Below are 18024 nucleotides of genomic sequence, written 5' to 3' on the forward strand. Positions count from 1 at the left end.
AGCGGAGCCAGAGAGCCGGGGGCTGAGGGATCTGACGGATGCTGGGAATTGCTCTGTGAATGCTGGAAAAGCCAGGCCTGAGACTTTGGGAGGGGAGTTTTGCCAGGCACAGGGGAGCAGGATGGCTCCAAAAGAGGCAGGGAGTGGGATTTAATGGGAGCAGACCTTCACAAAGGCAAAAGACCTGGTACCAGCATCATCCTGTCCTGCTCCCCAGCAGGAGATGGACACAAAGGGGGTGTCCAGGGCTGGGCAGATGGCACCTAAAGGCAACCTGGGAGAAAGAAGCAGGATTTGAAGAGCACCCAGTGGCTGCAGGACAAGCCGGAGAGATCTCTCCTGGTAAACAAAAGCCCAAGCTGGAGCTGGAGCCATGTCGGAAGTTTTGGGGCTGTCTGGTTAGCGAGCATCTGGTGAACACAAGCTGCGGCTGGAGGCTGACAAGCAGCAGCACAACCCCTCCTTCTTCCCACGCCCACCGCCCAGCGTCTGTCTGGGGGCCCCAATCTGCCGTCGAGGAACTGGGGGAACAACAGCCCGGAGAAAACACAGCACCCACTGGGTTTTAGGTTGTTTTTTTTTTCCCCTGTGCAAAAAGAACACAGCATTTATTCCTGCGCTCCCTTAAATTTCAAGATACATTTCCAGCAATCCAGACACCAAGCTGGCATTCCAAGCAACAGTATATTTTATATAACTGATTTTTTTTTGTTTTTACCACTTTATAAAGCCATACAATGAACTGCAAAGAATCCAACATCTGTACAACGGGAAGACAACAGCGGAGTCACATTCACACATGGACACGGTGCGACCGAAGTCATCCTGACACACGCGATAACATTGTGGGCACAAAGATACAAAATATAACGTATTTTTTTTTCCATCTATATAAATACACAGAAATGGGCGAGTCTAAAAGTTTTAAACTGTTCATTAACACTGATTAGCAAATAAATCTGTAACATTCCCAAAGTAACAAAGACAACAACAATAACAACAAAAAAACCCCACGCATAACACGGCGGCACGGGATCCGCCAACAGAAACATTGGGTTGCTTCCTTTTTTTCTTTTTCTTTTTACTTTTTAAGGAAAAGAAAAAAAAAAAAAGAAAGAAAAAGAGTAACCCCAAACCAACCTTGCAATTTGCAAAACAAACGAACGAAATGAAACAAGCCCCTGCGGGCTCCTTTGCTGTCTGATCCTCCTGCCTGCTCCAACGGGAAAGGTTGCCTTTTGTTGATGCTGCTGTCTGGGGTTTTTGGGGCAACTGGTTTCTTTACCTGCCCGACCTGCTGGGTGGGCATTTATTTTGCGCTTCGGTTCAGGCGGTTGAACTCACTCGCTGGAAAATTGATGCCCGGAGGCTGGGTTGGGTTTTTCTCCCTACCTGGTTTGTTTTCCATGTGTGGTTTGACCAGGGGGCAGCCGGCAAATGCTGCAGCCAGAGCAACCCCAAACTTTGCTCAATTTATCTGCTTAACCCCATGAACCCCCCCCCGTCTCTACTGGCAAGGCAGGGGCTGGGAAAGACCATGAGATGGGTGGATCCCATCAGCAGATGATGACACGGGCCATTCCCCAGAATAGCTCCTGAGGGGGGCAGAGCCGGAGGCAGCCCCATTGAACGGCAACCCCACATTTTGCACGTCGCAGGCACAACTGTTTGGGACAGGCAGCAAATGAACCCCCCGAGGGAGTGTTACCCAACAGACAACAACATCGACAGCAAAGGGAGGACGGGTGGGAAGGGGCTTCTCCAAAGAACAAACTGACACAAAAAGGGCACGTACAAGAAATGTACACACACAAAAAAAAAAAAAAAAATATATGTGGGGAAAAGTGCGTTTTTAAGGATATCTTTGGCAAGAATATATGCAGTTCTTTGTGCAGGAAGGAGGGATGTGTTTGTGTGTGTGTGTGAGAGAGAGAGATACCATCCGGCTGCTGACAACGGCAGTGTGATTACAACGAAACATATGCTGGGCTTAATTCACGCAAGCTCAAATCTGAAATACCATGACTGCATTTAAAAACCAAAGAAAAAAAAACAAAACTAAAGAGTCTTTTCTGTTCCTTTCGTAAGGAAAAAATATCAACACTAGGTCCCCGCCAGCCCCAGGAGCTGGGTGATGCTCAACGCCAGCTGACGGTCTCTCCCAGGGACAGAAAGGGTAGTTACGTGTAACTTAAAAAGGAGAGAAAAGGGGGGGAAAAAGTGCCTTTATAGGGAACTGACAAACACCTGGCTACAGGATTGGAAGGTGATTAGCTCTGTGTTAAAAAAATAATATAATCATCGGACGATTTTGTTAGTGTTTGAGATTTGGATATGGTCTAACTCTTCAGCTAGTGGGTTAGTGGGGAAGCCGTGGGCGGCTCAGGGCCCGAAGCAGGCGTGATGCTATCGGCAGGTATCTGCTGGGGTCAGCTTCTACGCGACATGTCTGGGGTGCTTAGATCTGCTTCGTTTGTACGGGGAGAAAAAGAGGAACAGGAGTTTCAAGCACCGGTTTCCGAGGCAGCAGATTAAAATAAAATTACATTATTATCATCTCTTTTCTTAGCAGTGAGAAAACCAAGTCTGAAAAATAGAGGCTTTCAAAAATATATCTTTATATATCTATAAACACAGTGTTTCCTCTAATCGGTGAACGGCAGGGTGAGGAGATTACGGGTGAGATCATCTCTCATCTCACTTGAATTTCGCAGAAGGAGGGAATCGCTTATTTTGGAAACATCAAAAATGAAAAGGTTTCCGCATCCATGCGGCCAGGGAGCCAGGGAGAGGGGAAAGGTCCCCCCTGCCCCCCGAACCTCCCTGTCCTGCCGCCATCCAGCAACCAACTCCCCACTACACATCCTTTCACGCTCGCTTCAGTACATCAGTACAGCCTCCGGGCGCCCACGCTGCTCACTCCCCCACGCACACACACACACGCACACGCACATGCACGCTGGTCACACGCACGCCGTCCCGACACGGCAGGGGGGGAAAAGACCCCCACCCGTGCCTCTTCCCCCATCCATATTTTTCCTTGCTCTGGATTTTCTTTTAACGTGCAGGTGTTTCCCCAGGGCAGGGGAAGGGGGGGGCGGGTGGATATGATGGGGGAGATATGATGCGCAAAAAGCAATATGGCAAAAATAAATATTTTCGGAGTGTAAATTTAACCTGTTTTTCCTCCTTAAAATTTTGTTAGCTTACAGTATTTCGTCAGTATAGCTCTTATATATATTATAGCTATCAAGGCAAAGGCGGTCCAAGGGAGGCGAGCTTTCGGGGGGGCTGCAGTGCTACGTTTCTAATTTTTGCCCCCAATAAACTACCTGGGCCACTTTGCACTGAAAACTTCTCCCAAAAGGCTCTCAGGGGGAGAGGGCTCAGTAATGACTGTTCCCCCCACCCCAAACCTGCACATGTGACCAAAGCATCCTCTGCCCCACCCCAGCACCGTGGGGCTGGGACCTCCGCCTGCTGCCCCCCAACCATGTCTCCCCCTCACCGCAGTGGCATGAGGGCCCTTTGCCCTTCTCGCCCCCCAGCTGGCTCTGCTCATCTCCCAAAGCAAGGAGAAAAGCCATCAGCATCAAAGCCACTGCAAAACTATGGTGCATTTGGGGGGCACGAGCCTCCAGCCAGCCAGTTTTGGGGGTACACATGCAGAGCAGGGTGGCCCTCGGAGGACCTGTTACCTCCCCACCGAGCCAAAGTTGCCCAGCGACTGCAGGTCCTTTCCTTTTTTATTTTATATTTTTTTTTCTTCCTTCTTTTTCTTTTTTTTTTTTTTAACGTGGCCTCCAAAATAAAAGGAGAAAAAAGCGCCTGAGTTACTTGTAGTCATTCGCCTTTCGTGCAACTTGAACGTCCATGCAATTTAAAAACCGCTTGCGTGTCTCCGACGAGCGAGACAGGGGTAGCCACGGGTCTGCTGCTTTGCACAGGGAACCCACCTGTGCCAGCATCCGCTATTATTATAATTATTATTATTATTACAATGTTTTTCTTTCCTTTCTTGTTTGGCTTTGTTTTCTTTTGTGTTAAGAGAACGTGTGACAGGCTGCAGGAGAAAACTGCCAAAGAGGACTAGTGATGGGAGGGAAAAGGGGAAGACGGGAGAGGAGGCGATTTTCTGCATCCTCCTGGGAGGTTCCCAGGGAGCATCTGCCTTCCCCAGGCGTGGGATGACAGAAGCCCCCACACACCTCCCCATGGGCTGAGGAGCACAAGCACCCCTGGAGAGGCAGGGAAATGCTGTCACTCCCCTCTCTGGATGGACTCATGGTAGCTCACCTGTGACCGGCGCTGGGCTCTGGGTCAGCAATGGATGTCAGCCCACAGCCGAGCTCCCTGGGGACAGGCGGGCTCAAGACCAAGCCCCGCCATGTCCCCAGCAAGTCACCAGGCAGCTGGCAGGTTTCAGGAGGAGCATGGGAGCCAGTGGAGACCCTCCACTGCAGTCGGGCAAGGGAAGGTTTCCAAGGGCATCTCCTCCAGTGTCCCACAGACCCAGCCCACGTCGTTATCTCCTACGGGTCATTTCAAACACACAGCAGATGTTCAGTGATGGAGCTGCTGGGATGGAGCTTCTTCCATGGTTTTTGCCAGTTGTGACATTTTTTCCAGATGGAGAACACCATTCATGGTCCCGCATTTGATTCCGAGTGGACGTAACCACTTGGAACCGTGATGCAAAAGCTGGGAACACGCCTCTCACTGCCGCCTTTGCTTTGGTCACCTTCCCTGCGATGGGACGTGCATCCTGTCTGGCGTGACTTTGTGGCTCTCTTACGTAGGTGCGTGGTTTTGGTTCCTCTATGTGTGTGTTTGGCTTGTGTTGAGTTTTTAGGGGTTTCGTTGGGGTTTTTTTTGTTGTTTGCTGTTTTCCTCCAAAATTCCAACCCTTTCCCACCCCCAATTCACTTCCCTCTCCCACAATGCACTTCCTCACACTCCTTCTCGGATCAGCTCCAAGTCCTTCTCCAAAATTCAAGAATCACCCACAAGCGCCGGCTCATCTTTTCTGGCCAGAGCCAAGCATGACCCTGGAGACAAAGTTGACGATGGCTGCAGCCGGCTGGTCTGGGTCCAGCTCGGCAAAGAGATGGCAGACGTTGTCTGTGGTGCTCCCTTGCTTCCTGGCCACGAAGCCGAAGAGCCTGGGTAGGGAGAAGGTGAAAGGCTCAGTAAGGTTTGCTGGAATAACGCACCCAAGGAACATCCCCACTCTCTTGGCCAAATCCCCCTTGCTCTGACCATCCCTGACACCCTTCCCTAGATTGTCCCCAGGAAGGGGCTTTCCAGATGATCACAGCACTGCCTCAGTTTGGGTGATGACCCTTGAAACCACGGAGGTGTGATGGGCTGGGCATTGGGGTAGACCCCATATGAGAGATCCTGTAACACTGCGAAGGCCAAGTGGGGACATGGGGAGCTGGGTGAGACCATGAGGTTATTTCTGTCTGTCTCTTCTCTGATAAATAAAATGTCCCCCCCACCACCTTTTTTTAACTAGAACATGCAAACTCAAGTTATAAATACGGGGGAACAGAATGTGAGACAGGCCCAGGCCATGGCATTTCTAATTGGAGAGGGGAAACAACCCAGCAGCTGGACATCCTAATAAAAACCCCTTTGCTAACACAATGGCTAAAGTTAGTGGGAATTGGCCCCTGGAAATGAGCTTAGCCGGCAGCTCTGCTCCAGGGAGGACAGGAGGAAAGGGAAGAGCCAGCCAGTGGCTCATATGCCACCAACATAACCCCCAGCTCTGCTTCATGAGCTGGATCCCATCGACTCCACTGGGAGAGTTTCCAGTAAGGCCACTTCAGAAAGTGCCATGCCTGCTCTGACCAGGAATTTGGGGCTGAAATACATCTCCTGAGTCCCCAGAACTATGGTCTGATGCTTGGGTGAAATGTTCCTGCAGCAAGGAGCTGAGCCCATCTCATGCTGCCCTGCATGGGGCATCTCCCAGCCAATGCTCAAACACAAGCAGAGGCCACCTTGACAGCCGCTGGGAGGAATCAAGCACAGAAACTACTTACTTGGCTGGGCCGCTGCCGTCAGTTTTAGTCCACCTGCAAGGAGAAGAGGAGGTGTGAGGGATGATGCCTCCTGCACCCCACAGAGAGACAAGGCCATGATGGTGGTGACCCCACCATTGCTGGAGGGCCAGCCCGGCTTTGCACAGGCTTGGTTCTATGGAAAAAAAAACTAATGTGCCTCTTCCCCAGCATGAAGGTGCTTGGACACACCAAAAAGTCACCAAGAGAAGCTGGTGACTTGCCTCCATTCCTGCCCTCTGCCAGAGCAAGGAGGATAGAGCAAACAAAGACCCTGCTCCAAGCAGCCCAGGAACCTGGGGGAGGGGAAGTGGCAGGGGACATGTGGTCTCCCCAGGTTAGGGCACTCACTTTCGTTCCTGGGGGTCCAGGTCGCAGAAGGTGACAGTGTTGAGGGGGTAGTGTCGTCGGAAGAACAATCTGAAACACAAGGCAGGAAGCATCAGGGCCACGGAGCCCCCAACTCTGCCCCACCACAGCCCAGTCCCACTGGCATGGGGGACACTCCCATAGGTCTCCCCTAGGATGCTCCAGGAGTCAAGGACAAAGCCCTGTCCTGCCTATGACCAGACTCATGCCAGCCCAGGGACATCCATCTACGTGTTCCCTGGATCACTGCCCTGTTGGCTTTGGGGACCCAGGGACATGGCCATGGAGGGTCTTACTTCCTCTGGTTGTCCGTTAAGGTGATGCCTTGTGCAGAGACTTTGAAGTGGACGATGGTAGCGGTGGGTGTGGGGTCAGCCACCAGCGTCTCAGCAACAGCCTTCGCGATGGCCTGGGGGCCCGTCAGCGACTCCATCTCCACCGAGTTGATGAAGAGGACATTGCAGGCTGGAAGGGGAGACAGCAGGCGTGGGGTCAGCCACTGCTCTGGGCCACGTTGACCCTGCGGCAGCCCTCTCTACTCACCCGCACCCTGTTTGAGGAGGTCAGTGGCCGAGTTGCTGGTTGACGCAGCGTCTTTCTTTTCCTCCATGGGGTCTAGAAGAGACAGGGTGTTATTGCTGCTCCCTGCTTGGAAACATACCCTGTCCCCACAGCCTGTGGGGGTGGATGTGCTATCCCCTTTCCAACTGCTGAGCTTTAGACCCCAGTGTAGATGTGGCATTGGGGATAAAGGGTAAAGCCCAGTCTGGCTCCAAGTTGTCTGAGCAGAGGGATGAAGGGACTAGCAAGGAGATACAGCATTCAGGATGGAGATGAGAGGGGTGCATCCCCAGGGCTGGCCCCACTGAAGAGATACAGACCTGAGCCTGGGAACCCATACCCCATCCCAAGGACCAGAAGGGCAAGGCTGTCCCAGCACTCCCTTCTTGGCCCTGGCTCTTACCTCGGTCAGGAATGACCAGCTTGCAGGGCAGGGCCAAGGGCATGATGGAGTGCTGGTACACCAGCGCCGAGAGGCAGCCTGGGGAGAGAGGGAAAACAGTCAGCACAGGGCAGGGGACATGGGTTTCCCCGGTGTTAGGTCATTGCTGCTCTGGGTGGATGGGAACAGGCTTTGTGGTGTGGTTCTTCACTGTGGTCCTCATGTGGCATTTCCTCTTGCTGAAACCACAGCACCCACGGAGGGCTCAGGGAGGGGGCAGAGAGGCCAGGGCCACCTTAGGAACAACGAATCAGGCAGAAGTCCTCATGCAGCACCTTGGAGCACATTAGCCATGGGATATCTGGAACAAGGTGAGCCTCTGCCCTTCACCCCACCCAGCAGCATCATTTGTCCTACACATATGCAGGGACAACAGGCAGTAACAGAGGTGGGGGCTCTCCCAGAGAGTCTGTTTTGATAATCCAGCAAAGGCAAGGCTCTGCCAACCCAACCCCACATGTAGGAAGCACACTGGGGTCACTCACCAAAATTGGGCTCATTGGGGCATCCTTTTAGTTTCACACCCCGTGGGCTGGTCTCAATGAGGAAGTGCCTCACCAGCTCGTTGGTGATGTCTCCTGGGAAGAGATGGGATGTTCTTACATGAGGGCCACCCCACTTCTCCTCCCACTCTGCAGTCCCACGGGGAAACCAGTGCTCCAGGTCAAGGGAGGGGTCCCTGCCACTCTGTACACCCTTCTCCTTTGCACAGGGTCAACCCCAAGCCAGGCTCCCCCATGGTGTTGGTGAGCCAGGGAGACTGTGCCCGTTTTGCCATGCCAAAGTCCAGGATGCAGATGCCCCTGCACCTTCAGCAGCTCAGGACAGAGGACGTCTGGTGCTTCCTTGTGCCCTGGGAGGGGAGGGCTGGGAGGGAGGGATCCTGCCACATCAGCACATACCCAAGAGCACAACTGGCTCAGCAGACCCAGCTGCCTGCTCACCCCAGATGAACGATGGAAAGTATCTCAGCGTGGGATGGAGAAGGGCATACAATACCTTTCTTGTTCTGCTGCATGACCGTGGGAGGCGGAGAAGCTACTTTCATAGCGAGGCCGTAAGCTCCCCGGAAGGAGTGGCTGTCTCGGATGATGAAAGCCCCTGGCTCCCTGTCCTTCAGCAGCGCAATGGCTGGAGGAGAGAACGGCAGACCTCAGAGTTGGCACAGTGAGAGCTGATGAGCCCTCCAAAACCAGCAGGCGTGGGTTGGGATGGGGCGCCCTGGGTCTGCAGCCTCACAGCCAGGCACCATGACATTACCATCCCCCCTGCACATCTGGATGGTGGTCTCCAGTGGGTCTGCGGCCAGGCAGGGGCTCATCACCCCCCCACCTCCACTGCCTTTGAATGGGCATCCCAGAGCACCCATTCCCACCCAGCCCAGCTTTGAGCAACCAAGCACTAGAGGGCGGGCAGGGACCAGCGGCCAAATGCTGGCACCTTGGCCCTGAAGGCACCTTGCCCCTTCCTTTTGTCCCCTCACCTATTTCAGCCATGTCTCCAAGACCCCTCTGAGCTCTCTCAGCTCAAGATCTGGGTGCTCTGCACCCCAAACTACATAGATCCACTGCACGCTGTGGGAATCAGTGTTCCACCAAGGGGAAGGTCTGGGAACCTACATCATGCAAGCCTGCAGCTGAGCTGGGCTTCAACCCCCTTCTGCCATGGTCTGAGCATCCACAATCTACTTTCAGTGCTAAGCCCCTAAGGGAAATCCTTGCTCAACCCTGTGATCCCAGACACACTCCAACTCCCAGCCATGGCTCACTTGACTGTATCCTTCACCCTGTGCCATCTACCCACCTTGCTCCCTGGAGATCTCCGGTTTGTACCAGTACTTGGAAGTGTCCTGCACAAACTTGACGTTGGCACGAGTCTCAGGGCTGATGTCTGCAAGGAAGGAAAGAGGAGAAGACAAGAATAAAGGTAAAAGATGTTGCAGCTAAAACTCCACGTGACTTTTTAGCAAATCTGGCTAAAGCATTAATACCTCCACCTCCTCTCAGCTCCAGCACATTGCTTTAACCTCAACCCAGTCCTCCACACCCAGGCAGGCTATCATCACCTGGAGCTTATGGGGCTGCTGGACATCTAAAGCTAAACCCAGGCACCCTGAAGGGCTGTGTGTGGGATGAGCCTCCTTGCCACACAGCCAGACAAAATGGGAATTCATCATTTAAAAGGGAGCTGGCTAGGTGAAAGGAAAGCTACTGGAGGAAAGGCATATGTCCAGAGGGTGATGGGAAGATCCCCTGACTTCAGAGGACCTTTATTGCTCTCTAATGTTCAAGACTTGGCTCATCTATCATAGAAATAAATTCCTTCCCTTATCTTTGCCCCGTGTAGAGGAACTGGACTGGTCAACCTACCCCTGGAAATGCAGCCCTCGGTCCCAGCCAAACCCTGCCTCACTTGGTGCCCATCAGTGATATGGTCCCAGTGGGACCCAGTCCTCCAGCCATGAAGCCACGGCTTTGCTCAGGCAATGTTTCCAACCACCTGCTTTCCAAAAACAACCGAGCAAACAACCCAGCAGGCCAGATACCATCTCTGCTGGAGACGTGTTATCAGCCTTCTGCAATTTGGTCTTCTTCAGAGAGGCGGGGGGCTCACTCCCCTCACCAGCTCACTTGCTAATTGTTACAGGTTTTAATTGCTCGCATTTCCCCGCTGGGAAAAGTCCCCAGCCACAGTGAGTCACGGGGCCAGGGTGGGCACCAATGTGCCCACAAAGGGCTGTCAGCTCGGCAGCTAAACCGGCCTGGCAGCCAGAGCCACCACTGCCCCACGGCTTTATTCCTCTTGTCCTATCGGCCCGATCTTGGCGTCACCGAGGTGTCCCGTAACAGGAGCCAGAGAAGGCGTTCCAGGCACAGCGGCACCAGGGGCACAGCACAACATTTGAAATGAGGAGGCAGCACCGCAGCAGGGTCTCAGCAGGGTAAAGCCTACTGGGAATGGGGCCGGGAGGTCAGCGCATCCCCACAGCAGAGAAAAGCTGCCTCCGACTGCTTTGATCTCCCCATACACAACTCTGGGTGCTGTTTACGCCAGTGATGCCGGGTCAGTTGCTTTTCCTGTTTGGATTTCTCAGAAAGTGCAGGAAATGGCCCAAGCCCCGGTGGTGCCGTCGGTTTGCGGATGGGCAGGAGGGCTAAATCAGGACGCAGCCGCAACCCCTTCCCCGCCAGCCAGTGAGGAGAAGGAGGAAGGGAGTGCCCTGAGCAGGGAAGACGGACACAGGGACTTCCGACAGCATCCCTTACCTGGCATGGAGAACTTGGAGAAGTCCGGCAGGGTGTGGGAGAAGGCAACAGTGCTCCCACCGCTGGGGCTGGACATGCCACTGGAGAGGGGCGAGGATGCCTTGCCATTGATGGTGGCATAGTTGGGCAGGCTGTTGGAGCGGTCTCCAGCCGACATCCGCCGCTTCTCAGGCAGCGCTGGCTGCGATGTGGGGCTGCCCTGGCGATAGGCAGCCGAGTCCGGGGAGGAAGAGTGCGGCGTGCTCGTGCCGGGGTAGTATGCCGGCGAGACGGGGAAGGACGGTGTGGAGGGAGGCTGGTAGCCAGAGGAGCTGCTCTGCCGAGACAGCGTCGGGCGCCTCTCCTCCGGGCTGGGGTAGCCATACAGAGGGCTGCCAGGGGGGACGGCCGTCACAGCTTGATGCCTGGCCAGACTGGGGCTCCCCGGCGGGGCCACCAGGTTGCCATGGGCCACTGCGGTGTGCCTGCCCAGTCCAGGGCTGCCGGGAGCACCGCTCATACCGGGGTTGATGGCTCTTCGCCCAAAGCCGGGGCTGGGTGGCGTGTTGGTAGCCACTGTCCGGTGCAGGGTGCGGGGGCTCCCCGGCAGGACATGGACCCCCACCACATTGACCTGTGGCTGCGGCCGAGCTTGGGGGTCTGGCTGGAGAGTGGCTCGGCCATCAGGGTAGTCAGGGCTGCTGTATGTTGAGCCTGGCACCCCGCCTTGGACCATTGCAAAGGAAGATGGAGACGAGTTTTGGTAGCTGCTGTGAGCAGAGGGCATCTGTGAGCTGACAGGCGACCGGTAAACCGGCTCAGCCGAGGCGTGGGGAGGTGTAACCGTGCCATGAGGGCTGCCCTCAGACGGGTAGCTGCGGAGGGAGGCCCTGAGGAGAGATGAGAAGAAGGAGGATTCAGTTCCATCCCTCATTCCTGCTGCTGGGTGGCACCCTCCTGTGAGTGGTGTATGGGGAAACTGAGGCATGGCACCGTGCTTAGAGGCAACAGTAGGATGGGTCCTGCCAGTTGCATGAAAGCAAATGGAGGCAGCTTTAGTTCCCGCATGCATCCCAATTCCCTCTCAAAATATGGCCTTCTGGGAGACAGAACCTTTTTCCAGCTCCTCTCCCAGTAAAATGCCCGGTTTGTTACTCCCCTGCCAGCCTCGCCAGGTGAGCTGGTGCCGGACACCCCATGGGCAGGGTAGAGAGGGGACAGGGACGATGGCTCCATCACACCACAGGGTACGAATGCTCAGCCCACCCCAGGGCTAGGGGTTGGCACAGACCCCATCCCTCCTCCTGCCCCAAGGGCCAGGTTCCCTGCAAGATGCTGCTGAGGACCAGTGACCACCAGTGACCCAGCTTTGTGTCCTCAGGGCAGTGAGCCACACGGTTAGCCAGGACCCCTAAGCCCTGTGTGGGGAGACGGGGGTCGTTGCAAAGGCAATTTCAAAGTGGATGCAGCCTGTGCACCAGGCAGGGTTCAGCCCTGGCCCCACCAGCCCCTGGGACCTGCACGCCCTGTCTTACCCGTCCACGCTGTGAATGGGGCTGCTGGTGGAGACGGGGCTGGGGGCGGTGAAGGAGTTGGTGAAGGTGCCATTCCTGGCAGGCACCTCTGGCGCCCCAGGCTGGGTGGTGGGCAGGCTCCCTCCTCTGCCTGTCGTGGCAGTGCGGGCCACCGATTCAACATAGCTCCTGGGCTCTGTGGCAAAAGAGAAGGGGAAACAGATGAGCCTACAAGCTCCTATGGGTAGCCCTTCCCGGTATCCCTGTTTCAGCCAGTGAAGGTGCTTGAGCTGAGCTTCTCCAGCTGCGCACTTTCCCTGTCACTCTTCCCCCATGCCAAGGATTGTGTAAAACCACATCTGACTCATCTGGACCTTTAGGTTACTTCAAGGGATGCTGAAGACCCTGGCCAGGGCACAGGGAGGGGGGTCATGCCCACCCCTTTTCCCGAAGGGACAGAGAACATGGGACCACAGTCTCTTCCCGCTCCACAGCCCCTCCGCCCTGCTCTGAGTCAGCGTCCCTCCCTGCCCGGGATGCCACATGGCACACGTCGTACTCCCTGCTCATCCTCGGCCCCTAAAAATAGAGCCAGTGACTCTGCCCAGCCCGCGTTGACTCACGTGGGACTGACGACGATGCCCAGAGGTCCCTGCCCCACACGGCCCACCTCTGCCAGCCATCTCCAGCAGCAGACCAGAGAGCAGCTCCAGCTATTTCCACTGCAGTATCCAACACTCTCACTCCCAGCCTGACTTGAAACCAGAGCCCATGAGCATGACCAAGAAAAGCAATTTTCCTTTGGAGCCGCCGAGCTGTCCCGTGCCAGGAGCAGCGGGCTGAGCTGGCCATCACCAGCCAAGGCAGCGGCCAGACCCAGCCCTCCCTCCTCCCTTTCACCTCTGCCTCCTGCTCCATCAAGGCTGCTCCCTATCCCTACAATAGCTCCCCAGCATCCCCCCAAAAGCCGTGCTGGATGAAGGGGCTGCAGCTTCAGCCCCATCCTCCCGTGCCCCCACAGCTTTGTCACACCTCGGCTGGCACGTGCGACCGACTGCCCCTGTGCTGGGGCACGACACCCTAAGTGAGACCTGGCTGGCGTCAAACGCTATGGGCTGGGCATCCTTACAGGTCCCCGGCTCCAGGCTGGCTGTGCCCCAGGCTGCTCCACAGTAGTAATTAGCATGACAAACATTATTATTATTATTAGTCATGACACTCAGGCTACAACTAAGCCTGCTGGCAGGCCAGCCGGCTCACAGCCAGCAATGCCAATGCACAGCTCCATGTTCGGTGCTGGACTAGAAGGCTGCAAGGAAAAAGACTGTCATGGGTCCTCCTTCTTCTCCCTCATTGTCTCCGTGCCCCATCCGCCTGCAGAAAGAGGAGTCGTCATCTATCCCTCAGGCTGATTTCCCTACCCAGCCCTGCTCAACCACCCCAGGAAAGATCTGAGCCAAAATTAGACCCAGGACCTCTACACGAGCTGGGTACCAGCATCTGAGGCAGGACACACAGCTCTGAGTGACAGGGATGAGGCGCTGCCCAGGGGGACGCCCAGGGCAGCTGCAAGAAACTCATTGCCACTTAGGTAATTAAATTAATTTCACAGCTACTCACTTTTCTCCCCCTGCTCCCCACCTCAGACTAAAATTAGCCAGACAGTACATGAGTCAGCCTGCAAGAGGTTAAGACCAAATGGCTGTGAAAATGCCAGCCCCTCCTGCAAAGGTAGGGGCTGACGCAAGGCAGGGGCTTGGGGACTGGGGACAGAATACGTGTGCCACAGAGAGGTGTGTGACCATGGGCACGAGTTCGAGTGGTTTGGTTCAATACAGGAAAAAAGAAAGAGAAAAAAACTGGGAAGTTTCTTGCCTCCTAGTGTTTTCTTGGAAGAGATTCTGGAGATGGGAAGACAGTGGGAGAATAGAAAGGCGTTGAGTCACCAGGGGGTGGGCTGTCATTTGGGAATCCTGAATCCAGGCAGGGCTGCGCTCTGGCCAGGAGCACCCAGTGCTGTGACTGCACCATGACGTTTTAAAGCCTGCTTGGAGGTGGCAGCCAGGCCTGAGCTCCTGCACTGCCAGAGCATCCCCCAACCCCAGGAGCAGCTGAGCAGACCCTGGTAGGGCAGGGATCCTCATGGGGTGTGCAGCTGGGTGCAGAGGGTGCTAAACCAAAGCTTTGTTAAGCCAAAAAAACCCAGTCCCTGCTCAGGACTGCAGATTCAACCACACCAAACCCACCACTCTGCTCTGGTGAGACCCCACCTGCAGTACCATGTCCAGCTCTGGAGCCCTCACCACAGGAATGACATGGACCTGTTGCAGCAGGTCCAGAGGAGGGTCACAAAAATCATCAGAGGACTGGAGCACCTCTCCTATGAGGACAGGCTGAGAGAGTTGGGGTTGTTCAGCCCAGAGAAGCGGAGGCTCCGGGGAGATGTTATTGCGACCTTTCAGTACTTAAATGGGGCCTACAGGAAAGATGGGGACAAACTTTTTAGTAGGGTCTGTTGTGATAGGACAAGAGGTAATGGCTTTAAACTAAAAGAGGGAAGATTTAGACTGATATAAGGAAGACATTTTTTACATTGAGGGTGGTGAGACACTGGAACAGGTTGCCCAGAGAGGTGGTACACGCCCCATCCCTGGAAACATTCAAGGTTGAGTTGGATGGGGCTCTGAGCAACCTGATCTAGTTGAAGATGTCTCTGCTTGTTGCAGGGGAGGTTGGACTAGATGATCTTTAAAGGTCCCTTCCAACCCAAACTATTCTATGATCACATAATCCAAGAGGATGAAGGATAAAAGCAGGGTAAGAGGCTGGGGTCACTGGACATCCTTGCTCTGGGCCAACCATCAGGCAAACAGCTGGACTACCACAGGAACAGAGAGGCAGCACAGCATGAGCTCCTTGGGGTTTGGTAGGAAGGAGAGGGAATGTTTGGGTCTTTGGAGACTTAAAGCTGCACAGAAATGGTAAAGCTGGGGGAGACTTAGGAGGGAAAAGCCTGGTTTTATCCCAGCTTTACTTCCTTTAACGTACCCAAGAAGCCATCGCTGAAAAATCAGCTCTGGAAGCAGAACATTTTCTTCAAGCAAACACTTTCTCCAACATTACACAACGTTCAGATTTGGGCTACGTGCATTTTGAGGAACTCCCAGGGAGAAATGCTGATGGCTCCTGGGGCCATGGGAAGCATTGCAAACTCGCTGAGAAGAGGCACCCTCTCCCCGAAACCCATCTTGAACACACAGTTCCCCATCCCGGCCCCGAGGGCCCAAAGTTTCATTAAAGAAGAAAGCCAAACCACCTAACAACCGTTAGATAGCAAGCGGCACTGCAGGGAATCACAGCCACTCCCAAAGTCTCCATCCGCCTGAAAAACGAGCCAACCCAGAACCTACAGTGACCCACCATCAGCAGAGCCGCCCCCCAGCCACCAGCCCAGCTCAACCCTGTCCTCGGCATCCCAGGAGAGGCGCAGCCTGGGGACAGGAGAGGTGGGGGGAATTTGGGCAGCCTCCCGGCTGGCGGAAGATGCACACCGGCTGCCGACGCTGTGCCGCTGCCTGGCCGGCTGAGCCGGCAGCACGCTGGTGGCCTCTGCGCCTGGTGACCTTTTGTGCTGCACTTTGGTTTATTTTCGCTCCGAACAGCAGTGGAAAAGCCAGAAGCGGAGGCAGGAGCCCAAAACTGGGGCTGCTGCTGCCAGCCCCCCACCAGGCTTGTCCGAAGCTGGCTGTGATGTGCCAGCATCCCCGGCATGCTGCCAGCGAGGATGCCACACACTGAAAAAGAGCTCTTAGCCCTCATGGACAACTGCCACCCAACGTGACAGACCTCCAGCTCCAAGTTGGACATCAGGGAATCCAACCATGACATAAGGCACGATGTTCCCCTCCTCAAAAGGGAGCGGGATGGGCAAGACTCAGGCTCCTACATCCCTGGGGGCCAGTGGGAGGGAAGGCTGCTGGCACAGACAGATGGAGCCTGCTCTGAGCAACAGTCCCAACAGCGGGGATGAGCAGGGAAGAGAGAGACAGAGAAAGAAAAGCCTTTCTTACCTTCTTCAGAGTCACCGCCCACCTCCCCTTCTAGCTCTGATAGATGGAGGGGCAGGGGAGCAATGGGAGCAGGAAGAGGAAGAAGAAGAGAGGTGGGAGACAGAAAGAAAGAGAAATCCGAGTTAAGCAGCTTTGCCTTGCTTAGACAGGGGCACACAAAGCACAAAGGAGAGCCCCACACCTCCCCAACACTGGGGACTCCAAACCAGGACCCCAGCCTCGGACACCCCCAGGGTCCAGCTGGGCATCCCAGAGATGATGTCTAAAACCCAGGAGGCTGGTTTAGGGTGGGGAAGAGGGAACAGCCCAGCAGGGAGCCACCACGAAGGGCTACTCTGAGAAGCCCAGCGAGCACCAAAAAGGCATCAGGTCCCCCCTGGGGGCAGAGTGAGAAGGGTCCTCCAGGGCAGGCTCAGCCAAGCTGTTTCCCCCTGGGCTCAGCTGGTTTTGGGCAGGTGACACTCAGCCCTGAGATGGCCCAGGAAGGGGCCCCGGGTGCTGGAGAGCACCAAGGTCTGGATTGGCAGGCAGCTCTGGGACATGTCCCCAGGGCCTTTACACCCAGGGCCACTCTCCAGAATGGAGAGAGCTCTGGACACTGTTCAGGCTGACAGGCTCGGTTCTCAGAGAGCAAACCCTCTCCAGCTGTGCTGGGGAGGAGAAGGGATGGAGGGGGTGAGGGAGGAAAGAATGTGGGGCTGGGCAGGAGGCTGGACCCTGGGGTTTTCCAGCCTCTACCACTGAAGACCCTGCAGGGCTGAGCCACCCAGGGTAGCACTAACATCCCCCACACTCATGCAGTTCCTGAGTCCCCTCGGGACATGACAAGGACCCAGGGCCACCTGGCTCCAAAAGGGAGGCAGAAGTGCCTTCTCCATCCAGGGGACCCTTCCAGGGGTATCCTCACAGACGCCACCCCCAAAAACCGACTGCAGCCCCCATGCCTGCACTCACCTCCCACTGGATGCAGCAGGATCTCGGCCGGGTTGTGGGGTTTCAGCCCCAGTGCTGAGAGTGGGGTCTTGGCCAGGCCAGGGGGAGAACGCACTGTCAGCACAGGGGACACAAGAGTGTTAGTGGGGGGGTGGGAGATGAAGCTTCAGAAAAGCTGGGGCTGTCACTGCCCAAGGGCTCAGAGCCCCCATGACACATCCCACCCACCAGCTGTAATCGGGTGCTGCCAGGAAGAGGAGATGCCCTAGTGCGAAGCAGCACCCCAGGGAAGGGCACTGTTCCCCCCTCCATTTGGGGATGTGCACAGGGCGGGAGGTGCCCAGGAACAAGCAGTCTGCCCCACTGCGGCACTGGCAGGATGGAGAAAGGGGACAATTCCCACCAGGGCAGGCCCAGACCCCATCTCCCAGCAGCGTCTCCACAAGGGAATGGTCCCACCATGGGCATGAAGCCTCTTTTATTGCCCCTGTGCAAGCAGCTTCCCCCCAACCCAGTGCTCCCAAACCTTAACCCCCCTTTGCCGATCCCCATATCTGGCTGAGCTGGGACCGGGCTGTCCCAGAGCAGCTCATCACCCCCACAAAAGGGGCAGCGGGACTGCAAAACCCCCTTCACCCCCCAGATCAGCTCAACAGGTGGGCGAGGATGTTCAAACAGAGCATGTTCCCCAAGGGGTGGCAATGCACACATGAGGTCTGTACCCCTGGGCCCATACGTACATACCAGGAGGAGCTGCGTATGTATGTATGACTATGGTATGGATGCACCGGCAGTGCAGGGCGGCAGGGTTTCATGGAGCAG

At 55.5% G+C, this 18024-nt stretch overlaps 1 protein-coding gene across 3 annotated transcripts in view; it reads right to left on the reverse strand.

Annotated features, from left to right (window-relative positions):
- Positions 1 to 589: 589 nt before the first annotated feature.
- Positions 590 to 18024, reverse strand: part of TNS1 (tensin 1) — a 67173-nt gene continuing 49738 nt past the window's right edge. For 2 of the 3 annotated variants that reach the window (XM_074145270.1, XM_074145269.1), the window contains 12 exons: positions 17224 to 17316; positions 12221 to 12395; positions 10707 to 11575; positions 9244 to 9330; positions 8440 to 8571; positions 7926 to 8018; positions 7402 to 7479; positions 6981 to 7052; positions 6734 to 6902; positions 6420 to 6488; positions 6051 to 6083; positions 590 to 5162 (listed from right to left, as the gene is read on the reverse strand). In XM_074145270.1, the coding sequence (XP_074001371.1) occupies positions 5018 to 5162; positions 6051 to 6083; positions 6420 to 6488; positions 6734 to 6902; positions 6981 to 7052; positions 7402 to 7479; positions 7926 to 8018; positions 8440 to 8571; positions 9244 to 9330; positions 10707 to 11575; positions 12221 to 12395; positions 17224 to 17316 (2015 nt within the window). In that variant the 3' untranslated portion in view covers positions 590 to 5017. Of the gene's footprint in view, positions 5163 to 6050; positions 6084 to 6419; positions 6489 to 6733; positions 6903 to 6980; positions 7053 to 7401; positions 7480 to 7925; positions 8019 to 8439; positions 8572 to 9243; positions 9331 to 10706; positions 11576 to 12220; positions 12396 to 16269; positions 16306 to 17223; positions 17317 to 18024 lie in introns of all 3 variants that reach the window. The other variant, XM_074145268.1, reaches the window with a different exon arrangement.

Source organism: Numenius arquata, chromosome 3 (assembly GCF_964106895.1).
Source record: "Numenius arquata chromosome 3, bNumArq3.hap1.1, whole genome shotgun sequence".
Classification (NCBI taxonomy): domain Eukaryota; kingdom Metazoa; phylum Chordata; class Aves; order Charadriiformes; family Scolopacidae; genus Numenius; species Numenius arquata.